Consider the following 23,609-nt stretch of genomic DNA (forward strand, 5'->3'; position numbering starts at 1 on the left):
TTAGCAGTATCTCTTACTGCTTTGTTATAAACCAAACAAGCCACAGTGAGATACCTTGATAATGTCTAAATATGGTGCTATAGAACATTTCCAATTAGTTTTAAAATACTACTGTTTTCTGTAAGTTGCTGAGGATGTAATTTTTTTCTTTTAGGGAATAGTATCTTTTTTGAGAACTAAATATGAATACTCCAACTTATCTTCAGAAATTACTGGTGTTCTTTTCTTTGCTAGAACACAATATGCTCCTTTTTAGCCTTCATAAATTTGAAATTTCTCTGTTATTGTGTGTAACTGTCATTTTCTTATTGTACACTGTTCATTATTTATTATCCATTATCTTTATATCCATGAAGAACTTGGGTTTCTTGGTAACTTGTCCAAAATCATGTGGCTAACAAAGTACTAAATCTAAATTCCAAACAAGGTCTTTCTGACCAGAGAGCCCTACTTAGAGCAATACAAATTTTCATTATTTTCTTATGATGACAACTTATCAGGAAGCTTACTGAGGATTAGAATTAGAGATCTTTTCCAAGAATGTATTTCAGAATGATTTTTATTACCTTGTATGGAAATATGTTGTTCTTAAAGCACAATTATTCACATCTTTATTTCCTAATTGCCTTGATATAATATTCATTTTCTTTCACTTTATTTTGTTCTAAGCACAGTTCTTTAGCATGGATTCATTCATCCTATTCACTTAGGGAAACTGTATGATATTGTGAGTAAATTGGGAGATGGAGTGACAATACAATTTTTTTACAAAATGATTTGATATTGAATATGCAGAATTAATAAACATAACTGTTTAACTATATATTTAAAAATGACTGCAGGACTTAGGTTGCAAGAATTTTATGATCATTCTTTTTTCCTGGAAGTTCTCAAATACACAAAATCAAGAAATTTTATTAGTAGAATCCGTTTCTATTTTGTTTTTAATTTCTTGTGTTTCAGTAAAAGGATGAATATTTTGATTGGGGCAAAGATTGTGTTAAAAAAATCTGGTAAATAGCTTCTGCATATAATAATTTAGTAATAGAACCAAAGATATAACTTTCCAAATCTCTATATTCCTGAATTTGATGTTCTTGAACTGTGTCCTCCCAGAGGGATGTATAATAATACTGAGAAAAAAAATTGGAAATTTATTTGAGTTGACTGCAATTAGGTAGTGTTAATGTTGTAAGTTTCCACAGGACTGGAAAAGGTCAATTTTCATTCAATCCCAAAGAAAGGCAATGCCAAAGAATGCTTAAACTACTGCACAATTGCACTCATCTCACACACTAGTAAAGTAATGCTCAAAATTCTCCAAGCCAGGCTTCAGCAGTACGTGAACAGTGAGCTTCCAGATGTTCAAGCTGGTTTTAGAAAAGGCAGAGAAGCCAGAGATCAAATTGCCAACATCCGCCAGATCATGGAAAAAGCAAGAGAGTTCCAGAAAAACATCTATTTCTGCTTTATTGACTATGGCAAAGCCTTTGACTGTGTGGATCACAATAAACTGTGGAAAAGTCTGAAAGAGATGGGAATTCCAGACCACCTGACCTGCCTCTTGAGAAACCTGTATGCAGGTCAGGAAGCATCAGTTAGAAATGGACATGGAACAACAGACTGGTTCCAAATAGGAAAAGAAGTATGTCAAGGCTGTATATTGTCACCCTGCTTATTTAACTTATATACAGACTACATCATGAGAAACACTGGGCTGGAAGGAACACAAGCTGGAATCAAGATTGCCAGGAGAAATATTAATAACCTCATATATGCAATGACACCACCCTTATGGCAGAAAGTGAAGAGGAACTAAAAAGCCTCTTGAAAGTGAAAGTGGAGAGTAAAAAGTTGGCTTAAAGCTCAACATTCAGAAAATGAAGATCATGGCGTCTGGTGCCATCACTTCATGGGAAATAGATGGGGAAACAGTGGAAACAGCGTCAGGTTTTATTTTTTTGGGCTCCAAAATCACTGCAGATGGTGATTGCAGCCATGAAATTAAAAGACGCTTACTCCTTGGAAGGAAAGTTATGACCAATCTAGAGAGCATATTCAAAAGCAGAGACATTACTTTGCCAACAAAGGTCCATCTAGTCAAGGCTATGGTTTTCCCAGTGGTCATGTATGGATGTGAGAGTTGGACTGTAAAGAAAGCTGAGTGCCGAAGAATTGATGCTTCTGAACAGTAGTGTTGGAGAAGACTCTTGAGAGTCCCTTGGACTGCAAGGAGATCCAACCAGTCCATCCTAAAGGAAATCAGTCCTTGGGTGTTCTTTGGAAGGAATGATGCTAAAGCTGAAACTCCAGTACTTTGGCCACCTCATGAGAAGAGTTGACTCATTGGAAAAGACTCTGATGCTGGGAGGGGTTGGGGGCAGGAAGAGAAGGGGATGACAGAGGATGAGATGGCTGGATGGCATCACTGACTCGATGGAAGAGAGTTTGGGTGAACTCCGGGAGTTCGTGATGGACAAGGAGGCCTGGCGTGCTGCGATTCATGGGGTTGCAAAGAGTTGGACATGACTGAGCTACTGAACTGAACTGAATGTTGTAAGTTAAACTTATTAGTTTCATGCGCTAATTTCAGGTTGAAAAAATCTATGAAACATCTTGTAATTCAAAATCTAAAAACAAACAAAACTAAACTGTCCTTCTCATCTGGAAAAATGCTCCTACTATATTATAAGCATAAATGTTGTGATGGTATAAGTGCAATATATAATATCCAAAGTTAATTGATTCAATACTTGTTCAGATTTTTTTCTAAGAAATAGATTATATTAACATATCTGCTATTCTGAAAGTGAATAGAAGCTAGTTCATTTACATGAAAAATTAAAATGTGGAAATGGGGTATGTTTTTAGCATAAAGTCTTATTAGATAAAAAAATACTTAAATTGTCATTGCCAATAATTCTGTAGTATCCAATAGCCCCTGTTTATTGCATAGTGAGTCTTTTGTTTTATATTGTTCAATCTTATATACAACATGCCATTTAAAAGTATTTATGTGATAGGCACTCCTTTGATCTTGTAATAGACTTTCCTCATAACTTATTATTATAAAGGATGTGGGTTCTTCAAAAACTAAAACAAGTTACCCTTCACATTCATAGAGTAATTTACAACCCCAGAAAATCACTGGAGAACAAAGATAGGTTTAAGATGATATTACAGATTGAAGGAAGAGAGTTAGTCTTGATGTAGGAAAATAGAAACAATACATTTCCTGAAATAGCCTCAGTCTAAACAAAACAGAGCTGAGCTGATTACGATTATATGACAAAATAAGTTTTCTCTGAAAAACATTATCAAGAATCTCTGTATTCATAGACACATTGTTTTAATTCATATCTACTTTTCTCTATATACTTTTTAAATAATAAGTGTCCAAATTTAAAATTCAAACTTTAGCTGGTATAGGCTTCACCTTGTGGCTCAGATAGTAAAAAATCTGCTTGCAATACAGGAAGCCCGGGTTTGATCCCTTGGTTGGAAAGATTCCCTGGAGAAGGAAATAGCAGCCCACTTCAGTATTCTTGCCTGGAGAATTCCATGGACAAAGGAGTCTGGCAGACTACAGTCCATGGAGTCTCAAAGAGTTGGATATGACTGAGCAACTAACACTAACTTTCACAGACTTTCTGCATGTGAGTTTAGATAATTTGTACACTATAAGTATGCCAATATAGGGCAAAAATTCTATGAAAAGTCATATTTTCTTCAAATTGGTATTTTAGGTTGTTTAATTATTATATTTTCCTTTGTTCTGAAATTTGTTTTATTCAGCAAAAAATCACAAGCAGTTTGTGATTTACAAATGAATATAACTCTGGGAATCACATACCACATTTGATACACTACATTCTTACTAAAAAGAAATGTGATTTACTGCTATTTTACCTGTGGTTAAGCACTTTGGGCCTATTATATTTGGGCTCAGTATTCTTGTTTTGAGTACCTTGACAAAGTGTTCAAAAGGTCTAAGTTAAAAGCATACAGAAATAAATGGCTCTGACCACAAAAGATGAGTTTTAGAGATGAATGACTGAGTAGTATAGGTTCATCATTTCTACTTGCAGACCAAATACTTCCTATTTTGTGAAGCAAAGACTCACCAAGAATTCTGATTTCCAGCCCTGCCACCATTGACTTGAGTAGTCAAAAAACATAAGATCTCTGAGTAGCTTTCTTTCAGCTAATTATGTAAAAAACAACAATGAATATCTAATAGCATAAGTTTCTTCAATAGAGTACAACCAAGTTGTGTTGCACTGCAGAGGAAAAAAAAAAATATATATATATATATATACATACATAAAATGATACCTTAAAGCTTTTAGAAGAAAATATATTTTAGATTTTAGGATAAAGGAGTTTTTAAAAATAAAATAACAAACATAAACTACAAAAAAAAGATAGGATACTCATCTCAAAATTTAAACAGTACTCAAAAAAGTGAGCTACTGGAAGGAGATGTAAACAGTACATGTAACAACAAAATGTTAATGCCTACATTGCAATGAATGTCTTCAAATTATTATATAAAATTCAACAATCTAATGTGTATGTGGGCAGAAGATATGAATCAACAATTCTCAGAATAAAGAACATTTGCAATCAATAAATATATGAAAAATTACTCCATCTCTCTATTATTCAGGAAAATACAAAGTATAGGGGTAGTATGATATATTTCATACTCTATCAAATTGGCAAAATGTCAGCCAAACAATACTAAATCCTGGCAAAAATTTAAGAAATATGCACTACTTGTGAAAGTGTGAATTGATACACATGTATTTGAAAACACTGAAAATGTGGGCAACATATGACCCAGTAATTTTACTTCTAAGTATTTATTGTAGAAAAACTCATGTATCTGGACAAGAAGACATGTATAAAGCCAATTAGCACAAAATAAGGGAAAAGAGAATAGGTAAAATCTAGGCCTCCTGACTCTAAAGCTCTGAATTTACATATTAAAATAGAGGCAACACCTCTACATTCAGAATATTCCATTTTATACTGAACTAACAATAATCCAGTCTTTACTCTGGAGACAACATGTCATTGAAATCCATATTAATAGATTTCCAGTGAATGAATTAGCTATTAAAAGAAACTGAAGTATCTCTCAACCATTTGAAAGAAATTTAATAGGCAGGTTGATTAAAATTTAATAGCAAACTTGTTGGCTATTAAAAGTGCATAGTGTGATAAATCAAGATGTCAGCTCTTCAATTTATGACTTCGGGAAAAAGTGATGAACGAACTTTTGAGTTTCAATAAAACATCTCTTCTTTGACACTTTGTAATTTAATTAATTGTTTGAATAAAAACAGTGAAAAAATATAAAAATATGGTTTCTATGTCTTCAAAATTTGTATCACTGTAAGGACACCATGCAGATTATTTTACTTTTATCATTATAAAAATCTTGGTCTTAATATGTCTGTCTCTATTTTATAAAACAGCCCTTTAAAATTGATTTAATCATTGCTTGCACTGTCTTTCAGTAGACTGCATTTGTGTACTGATATTGTTTTATTACACAAAAAAGCAGAAAAGTAGGAAACAAAATATTTCAAATAGAAACTGCCTATTGAATCAGTTCTCCATAGTTCTAGAAGTCACTTTTATCTACTTTCATTTTTATTTGTTATGTAAATTAATATGTGAATATGAAAAATTGACTGAATTTACAGAAAAGCATATGATGAAAAAGTAATACACTACTATAAGGTTCCTAATAAAATTTTGTTGAAACATATTTTTGAAGAAGATGCTAAAATATGTTTGAAAGTCATTGACTTAAATATATTTAAGAAAAACTACCAGAGTAATTTTGGCCACCTGATGTGAAGAGCTGACTCATTTGAAAAGACCCTGATGTTGAGAAAGACTGAACACAGGAGGAGAAGGGGATGGCAGAGGACAAGATGGCTAGAGGGCATCACCAACTCAATGGACATGAGTCTGGGTAAACTTCTGGAGTTGGTGATGGACAGGGAGGCCTGGCATGCTGTGGTTCATGGGGTCACAAAGAGTCAGACACGACTGAGTGACAGAACTGATAGCTACTGATACTGACCAGAGTCATGTGTGACCTTGCATAAATTATGAATGTCTCTGAACCTGTGTTTCTTTACATATTGTGTGATGATGGTCAGTTCAGTTCAGTTCAGTCGCTCAATCGTGTCCGACTGTTTGCAGTCCCATGAACTGCAGCACGCCAGGCCTCCCTGTTCATCACCAACTCCCGGAGTTCACCCAGACTCATGTGCATCGGGTCGGTGATACCATCCAGCCATCTCATCCTCTGTCATTCCCTTCTTCTCCTGCCCCCAATCCCTCCCAGCATCAGAGTCTTTTCCAATGAGTCAACTCTTTGCATGAGGTGGCCAAAGTACTGGAGTTTCAGCTTCAGCATCATTCCTTCCAAGGAACACCCAGGACTGATCTCCTTTAGGATGGACTGGTTGGATCTCCTTGCAGTCCAAGGGGCTCTCAAGAGTCTTCTCCAACACCACAGTTCAAAAAAGATTTAGATAATGTTAAAATCTCATTCCATTGTAAATTCTTGGTTATAACCTTTTTCTATTGTTACATTGCAATTGATTAGGTGATACTTATATATGTAAGGTATACTTTGGGTATATCTGAATCATTTCTTCCAGATTTCTTGTTTATGTTATAGGTCCCTTGCTAAAGGGACCTGTATACCACTTTTTTTTTTTCCTGTATACCACTTTTCTTAAATATTTAAAAAGGAGGTAAAAGCCACAGTACTCACATTCTTGTATAAGCACAATTGAGCACAAAAACATACACCTATTTCGCATACAATTTTAAAGGTTTCACAACTTTGTAGAGACCATTTTCTGGTGAAAGCGTCCTTGCTTTACACTGAAATTAGTATTCTAAATTTCTATAGAAAATATATTATTGGTGAAAATATTTTTACTTATACAAAATGAAGTCTCTGCTGTGGGCCAGTATTATTATCTGAAGACAAAAGCACAAAGACATCACTCAGGCGTAAGTCTGCTTTGTGTAAAACTCTGACTTATATGCATTGGTCAATATATATAATGAAAGTGACCTCAGAGAAGACAAAACAAAACTATGCCAAACCAAAGGAGAGAGAACCATGAGGGAATTGAATGGAGGATGAGGTATATTAAGGAGTGAGGAATCATCTGGGTAAAGCTATTTTATTGAAATAAACGAAACAGAACATTTACTATGCTGTATATTTATACATAAGAATTTGAAAATTAAGGTATATTGATATGTGATTATTAGAGAATGGTTGTATTCAGTTGGTTCATTGGATCACTGCGATCTTAAATTATACAATTTTTCCCATTTAATATGATCAGTATGAATGTAAGTGCATTTTTTTTAAATGAAGTGTGAGGGGCAAAAGAGAGTGATAGTTCTAGTTATTTTAAGAGCTTTTCAGTATAGTTTTGTTAGCCTGCTGTCAAGAAGAAACATTGTTTGAATTATGTTTCTGAATCATATAATATAGATTCAAGTGAGATCCAACTGTGATCTTGCTTCAGATCTGTTCTTTCCTTCACAATTTCAAAGCAGGTGAATCTGCCTTAGATTTTCAGTCCTCAATTACAGATATCACATTGAACTAGCCTAGGCAGTGCTGTCATTCAGGGCCTCCCAGTGTCAGAACACATATTTTAGTTTCCAAAGGAAAGAAATGTAGCAGGTTTGCGGTAAAAGACTACACATTTGAAAAGAATATACTATTATTCCATTCAAATTTCACTCATTCAAAAACTTTTATATAAACCTCAATATTTAGATTTAAAAAAAAAAACCTCTTCTTAAAATGACTACCTTTGATTTTACGCTTAGTCTTTTTCAGTAGCACAGGGTCTGACAAAAAGCTGTCAGAAAAACCTCTAAGTTTTCAGTGTGGAATATGAAAATCCTATTTTGTTTTCTATCACGCTTTTACCAAAAATAAAGATTTTGAGCTTAGTCCTCTGTTGACAGCCTTGTTGATGAGTCATGTGTGTTGAAATTCAATACTAATTCCTTTCCTATGGTTTTATTAAAGAGCAACGCCTTGTTTCTGATAGCAAATAATCAAGTTTGACTAGACTGTAGTCAGGATGTAATGAGTCAAAGAATTAAAGAATAGCTATTTTTACATAGCTGCCTTAAACTGTTTTACCCTATTTAAGCTTTTTGAGTCATAGCAGTCTGTTCTGTTTTTTTCTGCTCTAATTATTATCTGCAGTTAATATTCAGGTAACATTTACTATTTACAAATAATTATATGAATATTGTCTTTTCTTTAATAATTTCAGTATTTCATGGCAGGCAGTGCTGTTTTTTTCTCCCCCTCTAATTATTATCTGCAGTCGATATTCAGGTAGCATTTACCATTTCCAAGTAATTATATGCATATTTATCTTTGTTTTAATAGTTTCAGTATTATGGTCATCAGTGTAGTTTTGGAAGGAAATAAATCACAGTACATGGCAAAATAGGTGGAAAAACAGTGGAAACAGTGGCTGACTTTATTTGTTGAGCTCCAAAATCACTGCAGATGGTGATTGCAGCCATGAAATTAAAAGACGCTTACTCCTTGGAAGGAAAGTTATGACCAGCCTAGACAGCATATTAGAAAGCAAAGACATTACTTTGTCAACAAAGGTCCGTCTAGTCAAGGCTATGGTTTTTCCAGTAGTCATGTATGGATGTGAGAGTTGGACTATAAAAAAAGCTGAGCAGTAAATAATTGATACTTTTGAACTGTGGTGTTGGAGAAGACTCTTGAGAGTCCCTTGGACTGCAAGGAGATCCAACCAGTCCATCCTAAAGGAGATCAGTCCTGGGTGTTCATTGGAAGGACTGATGTTGAAGCTGAAACTCCAATATTTTGGCCACCTGATGTGAAGAGCTGACTCATTTGAAAAGACCCTGATGTTGGGAAAGATTGAAGGCAGGAGGAGAAGGGGATGACAAAGGATGAGATGGTTGGATGGCATCACCGACTCAATGGACATGAGTTTGGGTAAACTCCCGGAGTTGGTGATGGACAGGGAGGCCTGGTGTGCTTGCAGTTCATGGGGTTGCAAAGAGTCGGACACGACTGAGTGACTGAACTGAAATCACAGTAGGAATTATACAAATGACACTCTTAAAAAATTTACTCAAAGTATAAAACTGCTTCTAATTGAAAAAATGATTTGTTTTAGTTTTTATATTTTACAATATCATGGGTTTCACATAAATTTTTTCTTTAATTAAGGAAATATTTATTGAGCTCCTAAGGACTATACTAGACATGAGATAAAGAGCAGTGGAAAAAAAAACCCTATATATTCTCTGTTTTCTGGGGTTTACATTACAGTGAAATTAGCACATGAACAGGATTTTTCCATACATAGTGTTATAACTATCTTCCTCTCCACCTCCCACCATCAATTTATTTCTATCTTCAAACTGACTAACCAGTAGGCTTAACTTTTTAGTGGCAAATTAGTGACAGATGGTTTGTAAACACTGATCTTCTTGGAAGTCTTCAGCAATTTCACAGTTATTAGAAGGGAAGTTTACAAATCAGAAGTTATTTGGAGGGAAAGGGAAAAGACAGGATGGACAGAACCTTGGAAAACAGTATCAGAATTCAAAGTGACCCAGTTAAATTGGAGAAGCAGCCAGAAGCAAACAGAAAAGACTTGGGCAAAAGAGAAATGAAATGCAATGCAACTGCAGAGAAAAGACATAGGCATAACTGTGTACATAAAAGATGAAGGAAGATAGATTCTGTGCAGGTGTTTAGATAAAAGATTGGGCATTAGCAACAAGCAGAGTTTTTTAGTACAGCCAGTGCTATCTTTCATAATTATAACTTAAATGCCTAAATTTGAGTGGGTACTGTGAAAGTAAAAGTGTTACTCGCTCAGTCTTTGTGACCCCAGGGACTGTAGCCCTCCAGATTCCTCTGTCCATGGGATTCTCCAGGCAAGAATACTGAAGTGGGTTGCCATTTGCTTCTCCAGGAGACCTTCACAACCTAGGGACTGAACCTCATTGCAGGCAGTTTCTTTACCACAGAGCCACCAGGAAAGCCCAAAGATAGGCATCACTTTCTAGGAAAATTGCACTTGTTTGGCATCACTTTCTAGGAAAATTGCACTTGTTTGGCACGCCAACAGGAAACGGCCTCTTGAGATTACAACAGCTATGAGTGTCCATGAAAAGGTATTAACTTCTTACACAAGATGAATCGAATGAAGCATAATTGTTGAGTTATTCAGATATCGCCCTCAAAATTTCAAACTAGCAAACTCATAGAGCTTATCCAAAACTTTATAGTCTTTGCACAACATTGATCACCAAAGGGCACATCCTGCTCTGTAGTTCCTATAACTGAAGCCATAATTCTTATAACTCTTCAGCTTCAGAACTAAAGTCAGTTTCAGTGACACTAATTATATTAGATTTAAATGGTGCATGAGGTATAAAAATGAATGATAGTAAAAAAGCCAACAATGTACATAGTGATTCTTTTTCTATCAGGAAGAAAGGTCCTTAACACCAATGATAAAGAGAAAGCTGATTTTAGTTTTAAGTTTAATTTTTTTAAAAGTTTTTATCTGGCTTTAGATTCAACAGCAGGTGGATCTCCAATAATGTCACTCATTAGGGCTGTAGTTTAGTAGCTGATTCTTCCTTGCCCTCAGACTTGAAACAGCCTACCAAACTCTTGTGGTAGAGATGGATAGTGTACCATTTCAGCAACACTGTATCATAATACAGCTGTATGCCAATCCATTGCTGCTATTATTGCTGGCCTTTTCTAACTTAGCAGGAATTGATGCTAAATAAGAAAACTTTAAAATTCAGTCTTCCTACATTAGTAGATTTCACTGATGAAAGTGCTTTATTTAAAGATTAGGAAACCCCTAAGAAAAACAGAACAGGAACTTTATGCTAGGAAAGCTAGAACCAGATGGGTTATCTGTACAGATTTTGATAGTTTCATTAGAATTCCATTATGGAATTCCACTTTTTGTTCTCTTATTATTAGCTTTTTTGAAAGCCAAATTCTAAACAGAAACCAAAATTTGAGTCACCTGCTTCCTGCTTATGCTTGATTCTTTCCAACTCAATTGTTTACTTGTTCTCTAGGTTATCTTTTTTAAATTGTATTTTTATTATTTATTAGTTTTTAAGTTCAGGTAAATTGACATATTAGTTTTCAGTGTATGGCATAATTAACTTCTTGTATATATTATGAAATGGTCACCACGATGAATCTAGTTCACATTCTTTGCCATTCATAATTAGTTTTCTTCTGATGGTAACTTTCAAGCAGATTATCTTTTACATTGGCATAGAAAAAAAAGGGATATTTTCTTTTATAAGCTATGTGAAGTAAGGAAAAAAAGTGACAGGCCATCTTCCCAGCCTACTGTTTGTTTTCCTATTACTTTAAATAATGTGTAGGAATGAAGGGAAATATATAGAAATACACATGTAAATCCCAGCGATAACGATCTTACCCTTATTTGATCCTTGATAAAATATAAAGAGTTTGAATAATTTCATATTTTTGTTTTACCCTAGTTCATTTTAAGTTCTTACACCTTTCATTTTTTATTTAAATTTTCATTTATAGTAACTTTAGAAAACAATTACTTGTATTAGAAGACTAACCTTTTTTATTTGAGAAAAGGTTGCAATAATAAATATTACATAAATACAATTTACAGGTAGTTTGTTTATAGAAAATGTTGGGCAAATCAAATCCTGTCTCAATCAGTTTATCTTAAATTTGTGCAATATCCGTGTTTAAGATTAATCAATATTCAGTTTCTTATCTGAAAGACCACTATAGCCAACTCATTTTAGCTTTCCTTACTAATATACCATGTATTTAATTCATCAATGAAAAATAATATCCTGATGTACCCATTTTATAATAAGCTGAAGATCTGTCATCTCACTGTGTAAAGACATGTAGATGTATATGAAATACAAGTTTAACAAATATTCATCAAGCATATAGTAAGTGAAAAATTGTGTGCTAGTTGTTTGCAGAATGTGTAGGATGTAAACATATGGCTTATTTCCTAATATAACTGAAACCTTTCAGTTCCACAGATCAGACAACCTTTGTCTGGCCATGAAATTCCCCAGGCCAGAATATTGGAGTGAGTAGCCTTTCTCAGGGTATCTTCCCAACTCAGAGATCAAACCCAGATCTCCCACATTGCAGGAGGATTCTTTACTGTCTGAGTCACGAGGGAAACCCGAGACAATGTTTATTGTCCTTTAAATCAAGAGTTCACTTTCCCAATTTTGAGGTTAAAATATTTGACTGGTAATTTACTGGTATAACAGTATGATTAAAAAAAATTAAAACTGCCATGGAAAGTTTTCCCTTTTCACTTTTTTAACATTTCTATGAGCAACTGAATGTTCCTATTTTATGCATTCAGTATAGATTACTTTTTATTTTGAGACAGTTGTAGATTCACTTGCAGTTGTAATGAAATACTACAGAGGTCATGTACCTTTTTCCCAGTTTCCCTCAATAATATCTTGTAAAATTATACTACAGTGTCATAGCCAGCATATTGACATTGAAACTTCCCACCAATTTTGCTCAGATTTTTTCAGTTTTACTTGTATTTAATTGTATGTGTGTGTGTGTGTGTGTGTGTGTGTGTGTATTTAGTTCCCTGTAATTCTATCATAAGAACAAGTGAGTGAGTGAGTGAGTGAGTTTCAGTTGTGTCCGACTCTTTGCGACCCCATGAGTAGGTTTGTTTATCCACCACCATAGTCAAGATACAGAGTCATTCCATCAAGGATGCCTCACGTTGCCCCTTTATGACCATGCCCACCTCCTTCCCACTTGTATTTTTCAACCCTGGAAGCCACTAATCTGTTCTGCGTTTCTATAATTTTGTCATTTCTAGAATATCATATGCATATTTATGGAATCATTCAATGTAAATCTTTTGAATTGTCTCTTTTACCCAGTATAATTCTCTAGCAATTCATCCAGGTCATTATGTGTACTGATAGTTGTTCAGCTTTATTTCTGAGTAGTATTCCATGGTATGGATGTGCCACAGATCATTTAACCACTCACCAAATGAAGGACATCTGGACACTTTCCCATTATGGACTATTAAGAATAAAGCTGCCAAGAATCTGTAGGTTTTAGTGCCAGCATGAATTTCCAGTTCTCTGGGATAAATGTCCAATAGTACAGTAGCTGGGTGGTATGGTAATTGTACATTTAGGGTTTTTTTTAATTAATTATTTTAATTGGAGGCTAGTTACTTTACAGTATTGTACATTTAGTTTTATAAGAAAGTCTAAACTACTTTTCAGAATAGCTGTACTACTGTATACTTCCATCAACAAAGTATGAGTGATCTCATTTCTCTTTATCCATGCCAACATTTGATGTCATCACCATTTTTAAGTGTATAGTGATATCTCATTATGGTTTTAACCTGTTCATTTTCCTAAAGCATTCTTTCTCCTTTTCTCACTATGAACTTGTTTGCCGCCTGTGTACTCTTTTCCATGATACATCTGTTTATACCTTTGGTCCATTTTCTAATTGAATTGTTTTTGGTTTTGTTTGTTGTTGGTTGTTTTTTACTGTTGACTTTTTGGAGTTCTCCAAAGTCCCAGATATCCCAGATACTAGTCCTTTGTTGGACTGCAAACATTTGTAAATTGGCTTGCAAATATTTTCTCCTGTTCTATTTATTATATTTTCATTTTCTAATATATATATATATATATTTAAATTAATATGCAGTGCTTTCACCCTACCCTTATACAGTTTGTGTTTTCCTTTATCATCTAACATAAATGCATATAAACCTATGATTTTCATATATGGCCTGCCTAATTCTATTTAATAAAACTGTCTTCTAAAGTTTTTGACTTTTTGGTTAAATTGTTATGAAAGATGGGAAGTTGTAATGCATGCTGACAGTTTGGTAGAGACTAAGTACTTCTATTCATAAAGAAATGAAAGAGTTTAACTTTCTTACTTTGCTATGCCAAAACCCACCAGTTGGAAAATGGAAAATGTAATTAGATGTATAAATAATATCCTTATGATCATTTTATCAGATTTGAAAGTTCACCTGATGCTTACTATGGTGAACTAACAAGTATGATTGCATTTTATTTTATTTCAATTTGAGTAAGTCTTCTTCATAGAATTGTAAGTAATGTCAAAATCTTCTGTTGTGTCCACAACTGCTCTCCAAATGAGTGTTTTATCATAAATGTTGCCTTTTATTATTTTCATTGGAAACAACCCAGTGGTTTCTGTGATTGAATGAATGTTTTAATTTTAGCTTTTCTTTCTGTGTTTTAAACTTTCTTTAAGCTTTTGTGTTTTGTGTTTCATTTATATGGAAGACTATATTTTGCTTTTTTAAAAAATCTTTCATTTTTAGCAAGCATGGGAATATATTCTTGCTTACACTCTGGGAAAGAGAACACCCTAAATGTGGCTTAACATTATAAATCATCTTCTTTCTTTCCCATTGACTCAGATATGTGCGTTGTTGGAAACACGTGTGCTTTAGTGGCATATATTTTTGAGTCTGACTAGCTGCCTGCCTGTAATCAGGACTATATCAACTGTTATCATTCTAAATGTTTCTTTTCTTTTTTTCAAACACATTTGCCTGATTGACCTTTTTTTTTTTTTTCTCTGTCTTTCTATGGGGCTGCTCCAGGAGCCATGGCTAATCATCTTATAAGCAATGCTCTGCTTCGTCCGCATGGTACTAACAATCCCTATAATACATTGCTTGGGGAACCGGCGGTCTGTAACAACCCTTCTGTCAGCATGTACAACGCACAAGGTGTGCTGGAGTTTATCTTAATTTTTTCAAGTGAAAGTCCCATTTTATGTAGCTTTTATGGCCACATTCTATTTTTCTTTCCTTCCTCCTGCCTTTTCTTTCTTTTGGAAGCAGACACACAGACTCTTTTCACCTTTCACTCTTCTTGGTGCTTTTATTTTCCATTTTCCTTAGGTTTTCCTTAGTAAGAAATGGATTTTTTTCCTTCTGATAAACAAATGCTTGATTCACCAATATGTGTTTGTTCTCTGTAATGTTATAAAATGTTTTGTGGTTTGTCAGTACTTTTCTTGTTGTTGATTGATTTCCATACTAAATACCTATGTATTCACTTTGAGAAATGAGCTATTTGCCTAAGGTAAGTAAGATAAAGAAGACTTGATTCAGTAATCTTAATGCTATAAGATCAAGAAAGTAATCTTACTCTCTTCTACCATGAAGCACACTCTAGGCACAAATATCAGTACTAATGAAAGCACTTAGATCAACTTCATGGAAAACACTGAAATAAGCTGTGGAGGAAAGAACAGTGAACTGAACAGTAACAGATCAAGTTCTACCCTGTCTTAATATTGCCTATATACACTGACTCAGGAAGGTTGTGAAATGCTCTTTCTACTGTGACTGCATGTTAACAGCAAGTGTTTTGGATATGGCTCCTCTGTATATCCTCCAACTTTAAATTATATCTCAGATAAGCATAAGTCTCTTTAAAACTACTTACAATCTAAGCATTTGTATGTGACACTACCTTTTTTAAGATAAAAATATATTGAGGGCACAAGAAATTAAAAATATTCATATCATAAGTAGTAAAGTGACCACAGAAAAAATTACTCAAGTAAAAGTTTTGTAAAAGAAAAATTTTAGTCAGTGATCCAACTATTTATATTTGAAAATAACTCACTGTAACAAAGAGACTTCAGTAGTTCCTTCAAGCTGGACGTGATAAATGAGATATATATTTAACTTTCCTAGGCAATCTTGAGTAAAATGTCTATTATCCTTTTTTGGGAATCCGTGTGTCTGTGTGTGTTTCCTTCTCAGGGGTAAAATATTACTGGCAGGAATGTGAAAACTTGGTGTGAATGTTTATTCCAAAAAAAAAGTGTGTTTGTTGCAACATGGTCTTTGGGTATCTCTCTAAAATCATCTGAGTTTCCTAGGTGACACCTTGTTAGATACAAAAGGTGATTATAAATGATTTCAAAAATTTCAAAGCCAATAATTCAGAAGTGACTTCAGGAACATAGTCAAGTTGTTTGTCAGTAGGAAAAATAATTAAGCAAACTGTTAATTGTATCCAGTTACTTAAGATTTACACCTAAGAATCATAGACATTAAAAGAAGGGAGAGAACACACTGAATCCTCTTTGCTATACTATGGACATTCTGTCAGCCTGTGCTTAAGTATTTCCTCTAATGACACCCTTCCTAGCTCAGGATCTTAAATATTCAATTGTTGAAATGTTCCATTTGTTATAAATATTTTTCTTTCCACCAAGCCGAAATTTGCTTCTGGCCAGGATGCTTAGCTTTGCCTTCTCGAACAAAGATGAGCAAAGCATTTTTCTGCTGTCTGTGGCATCCTGTAAATACTTGAAAGTAGTTAATCCGGCTTCTTTTAGTTACCTTTTTATTCTAGTAAAGCAGCCTTAGTGCTATCAATAGAAGAAAGTTTCTTCGTGGTTATCCCCCTTTATATCATTTACCGTTTGCCAATATCCTTATTTCGTTGTAACACTCAGTGATATGTATATTACATAATGCAACAAATGTGGTTTGTCAGAACAATTCTGCAGACTTTACAGAGGCTTGTCTGGGGCTTTTCTTTATTTTCATTAGTCTAAATGACAGATAACTGTGTCATTAGAAGCATTTTAAAGTGTGCTGACATATTAAGTTTTCAGTGATACTAAATGAAGATTTACACCATATTTGCAAATTTTATCTATTCTACATTATTCACCTTACACGAAAAATTGTTGGAAATTGGTTTAAAATAAGTAATATGTTTAGAACACATTTTGTTTAGCTCTTCTGACTATTCAGATATAATTTCTAGTGTCATACATAATGAAAAAGTTACAATCATTAATCTATGTTTTCCCTAATTCAGTATTTGCCTTCTTGTCTTACTTTATTACTGGCATTCTAAATTAGGAGATTTTTCTAAGGAAGGAACACTATTATATAAACACTTTCAACGTGAATTTTTCATGACAAAATTTAAAATAATACCATATAAATCCAAAGTTTTATTCCTGTCAAGCCTATTACTGAATATTGCTATTAAGATTATCAATAAATACACAAAGGTTACTTCTCAATGGATTTGTTGTTTATGCCAGTAAATTACATTCGGCTGACTTTTCTTAAAAACAGAAGTAAATAATTTTATTATTGGTTTTCAGAATCAAAAATGGAATTGTTCAACTACTTTATGTTTTAGTATTTTTTAAGATGTTAAGAAACTATGGTAGTGCTTAAAGTGATGTTTTACCACTGACCAAAAATAAAACTTGGTGACTATCATATTGCTACTAATCTTATGCTTTCAGATGAATGCACTTATATTCTTACTGGCAAGGTGAAATCTTACATGAAATATAGGTGGCTCGGTATGTACTGGAGTGGTTTGTGTTGAATTACGACTTGGTTCTGTTCTGTTGGTCCTTTACTTCTGTTATACCAATGCCATCCAAGCAAAGAAGCATTTGGATTTAAAGTATCCATTTTTGTTTTTGATGCCTTGATTTAAAATATGTAAAGATATATTATATTGTTCCTGATGCATATAGACTTAGGAACAAAAATGAATAATACACTTTTGTTAGATTGGATTCAGATTCTCTTTGTGGAAATATTTAAAAATTCATGCGTAGTATTTCTGGACCATTATCTTCCTATCAATATTGGATAGTTCAGTTTTTGTTAGATAAATCTTATTATAGATTAACCTGCCAACAAAATGTAATATATAGAGAAGTCATGCTTTTACAAGTTAATTTACATTTTAAGGTGACTTAATTCAATTCTAAAACTTTAAAGAAAGACATATCTTTAGGATGGGATACATGAAGAATACATTATAGTGGTCAAGAATACAAGGTTATAGTATAAAGTATATAATTAAATATTCTGTTACAGCTTTCAAAGTCTAAGGCAGGATGTGAAGAGAAGGGGGTAGAGGAGAGTAGTGCATGAAGTCAATCAAGATTCCCTTTCTGATCCCAGTTCTGCCACTGTTAGCAGAGGGGTGTTAGATAAGGCTCAGGTCTCTCTTGGCTGCGGCTTCCTCATCTTGCAAAGCAGGAGCTGAACTTCAGTTACCTCTCCTGTGCTTTCTACTTCTAAAATGTTATCGTTTACAGAAGGGGCCATAATGAGCCTACAAGCAATTTACATCTGTTGCTATACTAATTTGGCTTTTTATTCAAATTCTTCTTCTTTAAAAGAAATTTTCTCTGCATTTTGAAATATTGTTGGTCTTTTGCTGAGAAGCAAATCAACTTTTAAAGTACAAAAACAGTACCCCTAAAGCAGTAGTTAAATCATAACAAGTCTGCATCTCTTGAAATTATCTAGCCCAGTGACTTTGCTGGGTCTTATTTTGTGATGATTTAATCCTCTTATAAAGAAAATCAGCAAGAGCAGTTTTTTGACTGGATTAAAATATGAGAATTTTTAAAAATAATGTTTTTATAGTTGTTTTTAAAGTATTGACTTTTAAAATGTTTCATTGCATATGATTATGCAACAATCCAGAGGAAAACTTGATATTGATTGCTGGTATTTTTTCCCTTCACATTTTCATGATACAGAATAATGGTTGGATTTAACATTTTTCTTTCTCCATAGTTATACAACTTTTGAATATGAGCTCCAGAAATGACAGTATTGATCAGTATTATTTACAAATGATAGAAAGTATTTGTATAGGTACAGTGGGGGAAAAATAACCTTTGTACATGAGAAGATACATAAGAAAACAAACAGAAAAATTAAGAAAAGTGTTTTTCTTTTCTCGCTATACAAACTAAAGAATTTACTTATACTCTAACTTAAAAAAACTTAAAGTGACATTCCTTAGAAGCAAATATGTTCTAACACATACACACAAATATATATGTAATATGGAATTAAAGTTGTGGAAAAAGTCATGGCTTGCCCTCAGGATTTTACTCTTTTTGGTTGATGTGATAATTTTAACTTTAAAATAAATGTGTATTTGTTTGAAATTTACAAACTGACTAAATGCTTATTACTCATTTTATTAGCATGTGTTATGGGGGTTTCTTATTTTCTAACATTTCAGTATTTTTAATTATGATAAGCCATGTAACACAGACTCATGAATTTTGGGGCAGTGGAATTATTTCCTTTGACTCTTTTTTCTGCATATCATCAATTTGCTTTTTACTCATGTTTCTTCTACTGTCGCTGTAAGCTTACTTGTTGTTTTTTCTTTCCTTTTCTCCATGCTGTCGTTTAGAGCCCTACAGAGAGACAAGTATGGGAGTAAAGCTAAACATTGCATATCAAATGTAATTTTTTTTAGTTCACTTTTATTGCATCACATATAGATGATGTAGTTATTAAAAACAGTTCATCTCACAATTTAAAAACTAAAGAACCTATAAATCAACTTATATAAATATGTTAACAGATTAGACGCTTTTGTTGTCTGATTCTTTTATTGTGTCACGTAACATAGTTGTTAAGTCTCATGTAATGTTTGTGTGAGTTAAATTGTTTTTAAATTAAGCATTTATTTTTGCTAAGTAAGTCATAAACTTTTAGTTTTCATTACTACATTCCATCACACAAATACATGTCATATACAATGTGTCCACCTTCTTTTAGTATGGCTGTTTTCAACCCGTACCTAATGCATTGACAACAGAAATAATAAACACGTTTCAATGCATCAGTTGCTCAACCATAACCATCAAGCATACCATAGAAGCCTCTGCAGCAGCAATCACCCATCACATATGGCCCTTTAAAAAACATTTACTTTTATTTTTTCTTAACATTGTGGATTTGTCTCAAAGATATCTTATAACATGAAAATAAATCGCTTCACCCTATGTCTGTGATGGCTGCTTTTTTAATGTATTCAGTGTGTTGTTATTTTTGAAAACTGTGTTACTTGAATACAGAGTATGCATCAGAAGTCCATATAAAAATTGATATATTTGTAACACTTTATTAAATGAACTAGCTCACTTTTGGTAAACATAACTGCATCACAGATATAGAATGAATGCTATATTTTCACAAGTTAATGATGTATTGAGAAGTTTAATGGAATTCTTAAAAACAATTGTTCTATAAAGAAGTACCCTTATTTAGCAGTATTGGTTAAATGTTTGTGTTTTATTTTATTTTGTGGTTGCATTTGAAATAATTTATGTAATTATTATTGATTCTTGGATTCTTGTTCATTCAAGAAAATGCAAAAACCTTGAAGAAGCATATGGTCAGATTTATATCACTGCAGCTGTTTCTTCCCAGAATAAGATGTTTAATCTCTTTTAAACCCAAAGTTTAATATGCACACAAAGTCATCACTCATTATGAAATGGAACCTTAAATACTGACACTATGTTTTTAGGAATTAGATCCCCATGTTTTATACATTCTTTTGTAAAATTATCTAATGACCCTAACAATTACTAATGGATATATAATAGTAACCAAAGTGCTTATAACAGAAAAAAAATTGGAAAGTAAATAAAAATATTTCTGTTTTGAAAGTTCCCCTTTGCAAATTATTTTGATGTGCCATTTATTTACCTAGGCATTATTTCATAACTATATCATTCTGACAATTTAACATATTCCTTTGTGGTTTTTATATAGGGATTTCTCAGTTTTACAAAATTACATACCAAATTATTAGACAGTGCTTGAATCTTCTACTTTGATTAGTATATTCAAAGCACCACACCATGAATTATGTTAATTCTATAACTATTTCAATGTTAAGACAACACATAAATTTAAAAGGTAATGAATTATTGATTGACTTTGGTGTGTATAAATTGAAAGCTGTGAATGACTACAGAAAATTTTGTGTTTTTTTCCTAAGTTATAACCAAATATGTTTCAAATAGTGTCAGGCAATGTTTGTATTGAACTTTATAGTGTTTTGTGCAAATTTATAGTTTTAAAATTCTTTTAGAGATTTACTGTAAATACTTATTTTCTATTTATAAGATTTCTATCAATTGTCCAAGTATATGTATATATATATTTATATAGATATGTACATATAGATTTAATGGTACTTTTTTATTTCTGAACATTTTATACTTAATTAAAATTGCTACCAATTTATACATACTTCATAGTCGGGTGTTTTTGCTTTTGTGTCTCTGTGTATGTGTTCTATCGCCAATTGGACATGTATGTCATAATGTTTTGTGATCTTTTTCAGAGGGGCTTCTGAACAATGCCAGGGATACAAGTGTCATGGATACTCTACCACTGAATGGTAACCATGGCAATAGTTACAGCATTGCCAGTGGCGAATACCTGAGCAACTGTGTGCAAATCATAGACCGTGGCTATAACCATAATGAGACCGCCCTAGAGAAAAAGATTCTGAAGGAACTCACTTCCAACTATATCCCATCTTACCTGAATAACCACGAGCGCTCCAGCGAACAGAACAGGAATCTGATGAACAAGCTGGTGAACAACCTGGGCAGTGGGAGTGAAGATGATGCCATTGTCCTGGATGACGCCACCTCCTTTAACCATGAGGAAAGTCTGGGCCTGGAATTGATTCATGAGGAATCAGATGCTCCTTTGCTGCCCCCAAGAGTCTACTCCACAGAGAACCATCAGCTACATCATTACACCAGAAGGCGGATCCCCCAAGACCACAGTGAGAGCTTTTTCCCTTTGCTAACCAACGAGCACACAGAAGATCTCCAGTCACCCCACAGGGACTCTCTCTACACCAGCATGCCAGCGCTGGCTGGTGTGCCCACTGCAGAGAGCGTTACCACCAGCACCCAGACCGAACCCCCACCGGCCAAATGTGGTGATGCTGAAGATGTTTACTACAAAAGCATGCCAAACCTCGGCTCCAGAAACCACGTCCATCAGCTGCACACCTACTACCAGCTAGGTCGCGGTAGCAGTGATGGGTTTATAGTTCCTCCAAACAAAGATGGGACCCCTCCAGAGGGAAGTTCAAAGGGACCAGCTCATTTGGTCACTAGCCTATAGAAGATGACAGAAATTTAAGCCAACAAGACTGCTAACACCTGATAGACTGTGCTGAGTTGATATACGCAGTGGTAATAATGTGTGTACTTTTAAATCTTTATGCTGTTCTTGAACGACAAACACAAACTCTCAGACTCCTTTTTTTTTTTTTAAACTGGGATTTTTAGGTCAGCCCAGGGGAGAAAGATAACTGCTGAAATTCCCCTGTGCCCTCTCCTTTCTTGCCCTTCACCCCCCACACCCAAGATGGAGACTTCATTATGTTAATGAACGAGATTTGAAGAAAATGGCACTCATTGTGGCCTTGTTGAATTATGTTGTGTTTGTTCTAACATCTCTGATGCTCTGTTACTATAATTACAAGGACCTGATTTTTTCAAAGGCCAGAACACTTGTTTGAAGTTAGTAACAATGCTGCATCTAGACTGGAGTGCTGCACAAACATAAAAGCAAAGCAAACTGTATCACATAGTGGTTTTTAGTCACTCACAACCTGAATTCACCACAGTGGGAATAGCTGTGGTATACAAAATCAAACAACAAAATCGATAATGAAATGGAGGAGAATTCTAGAATTATATGCTAAATGCATATTTTATGATTTGCTGTATTAACTGATGATAAACTAATGGCAGAAAAAACTGAACAATTTCTATGTAATGTACAGATACTAGCATTGCACATGTAGTCTGCTTTCTGTTCCTCCAGAATTTGAGTCCTGTTAATGTAGTGGAAAAAAAAAGAAATTTTCTTTTTCTTTCGTGCTGGTCTTGCAAGTTTGTCTACCAGTAAGAGCAAAGTTTCCTTCCTTTCTTCTTTCCTTTCTTTCTTCATTTCTTTCTTTTCTTTCCTTTTTTGTTCCTTTTTTCTTTAAAATTTCACCTGGCAAAAAATAAATAAATAAATAAATAAATAAATGAAGCTATCACTTTATAAGAATCATTTTCTAGTAATGCAAACAAATTATTTTTTACAAAAAAATAAAATAAATAAAATTAGACTTCCTTCCCTCACTATATATCTTTATTCAGTCAGAATATTTCCAAGAGCATTTTTGCAAGTTAGAGCAGGAAGAACTTTTATGTTTACAGTGCACATCTGTTGTGATGCAAAGCATATTCGGCAAGCAGTTCATCACTAAGACAGTAGCTATGATTCTAGAAGTCAAGAGATGTCAGTAGAACTAGTGGGGCTTCTGCATGTGAAAAACGGTATCCCATAGGTGTGAGAGTGCTGAATACTCAGTCTGTTCCCCAAGTGGGCACCTGCACTACCAATTTTTAAAGGAAATTCACTCAATTGTAGTAAGAATCAAAAGGTCAAGTTATTTTGAAGTGATTTAAAAAAGAAAACTCTTCTGTTTACTAACAGGAAAATTATTTATTTGACAGGATTTTAAGTAATGTAGGAATATAAGAGGTAAATTAGCAGCACATATAATTTTTTTTTAAGTTTACGATCCAT

General features: G+C 33.7%; 1 protein-coding gene across 18 annotated transcripts in view; it reads left to right on the forward strand.

The window, feature by feature from the left end:
* Positions 1-22,145, forward strand: part of ADGRL3 (adhesion G protein-coupled receptor L3) — a 572,691-nt gene extending 550,546 nt beyond the window's left edge. For 11 of the 18 annotated variants that reach the window (XM_068975495.1, XM_068975497.1, XM_068975499.1 and 8 more), the window contains one exon: positions 21,346-22,145. In XM_068975495.1, the coding sequence (XP_068831596.1) occupies positions 21,346-22,145 (800 nt within the window). Of the gene's footprint in view, positions 1-14,771; positions 14,901-19,395; positions 19,448-21,345 lie in introns of all 18 variants that reach the window. The other 7 variants (XM_068975503.1, XM_068975512.1, XM_068975513.1 and 4 more) reach the window with 5 other exon arrangements.
* The last annotated feature ends 1,464 nt before the right edge of the window (positions 22,146-23,609 follow it).

The sequence above is a fragment of the Capricornis sumatraensis genome, chromosome 7, assembly GCF_032405125.1.
Source record: "Capricornis sumatraensis isolate serow.1 chromosome 7, serow.2, whole genome shotgun sequence".
NCBI classification, from domain to species: Eukaryota; Metazoa; Chordata; class Mammalia; order Artiodactyla; family Bovidae; genus Capricornis; species Capricornis sumatraensis.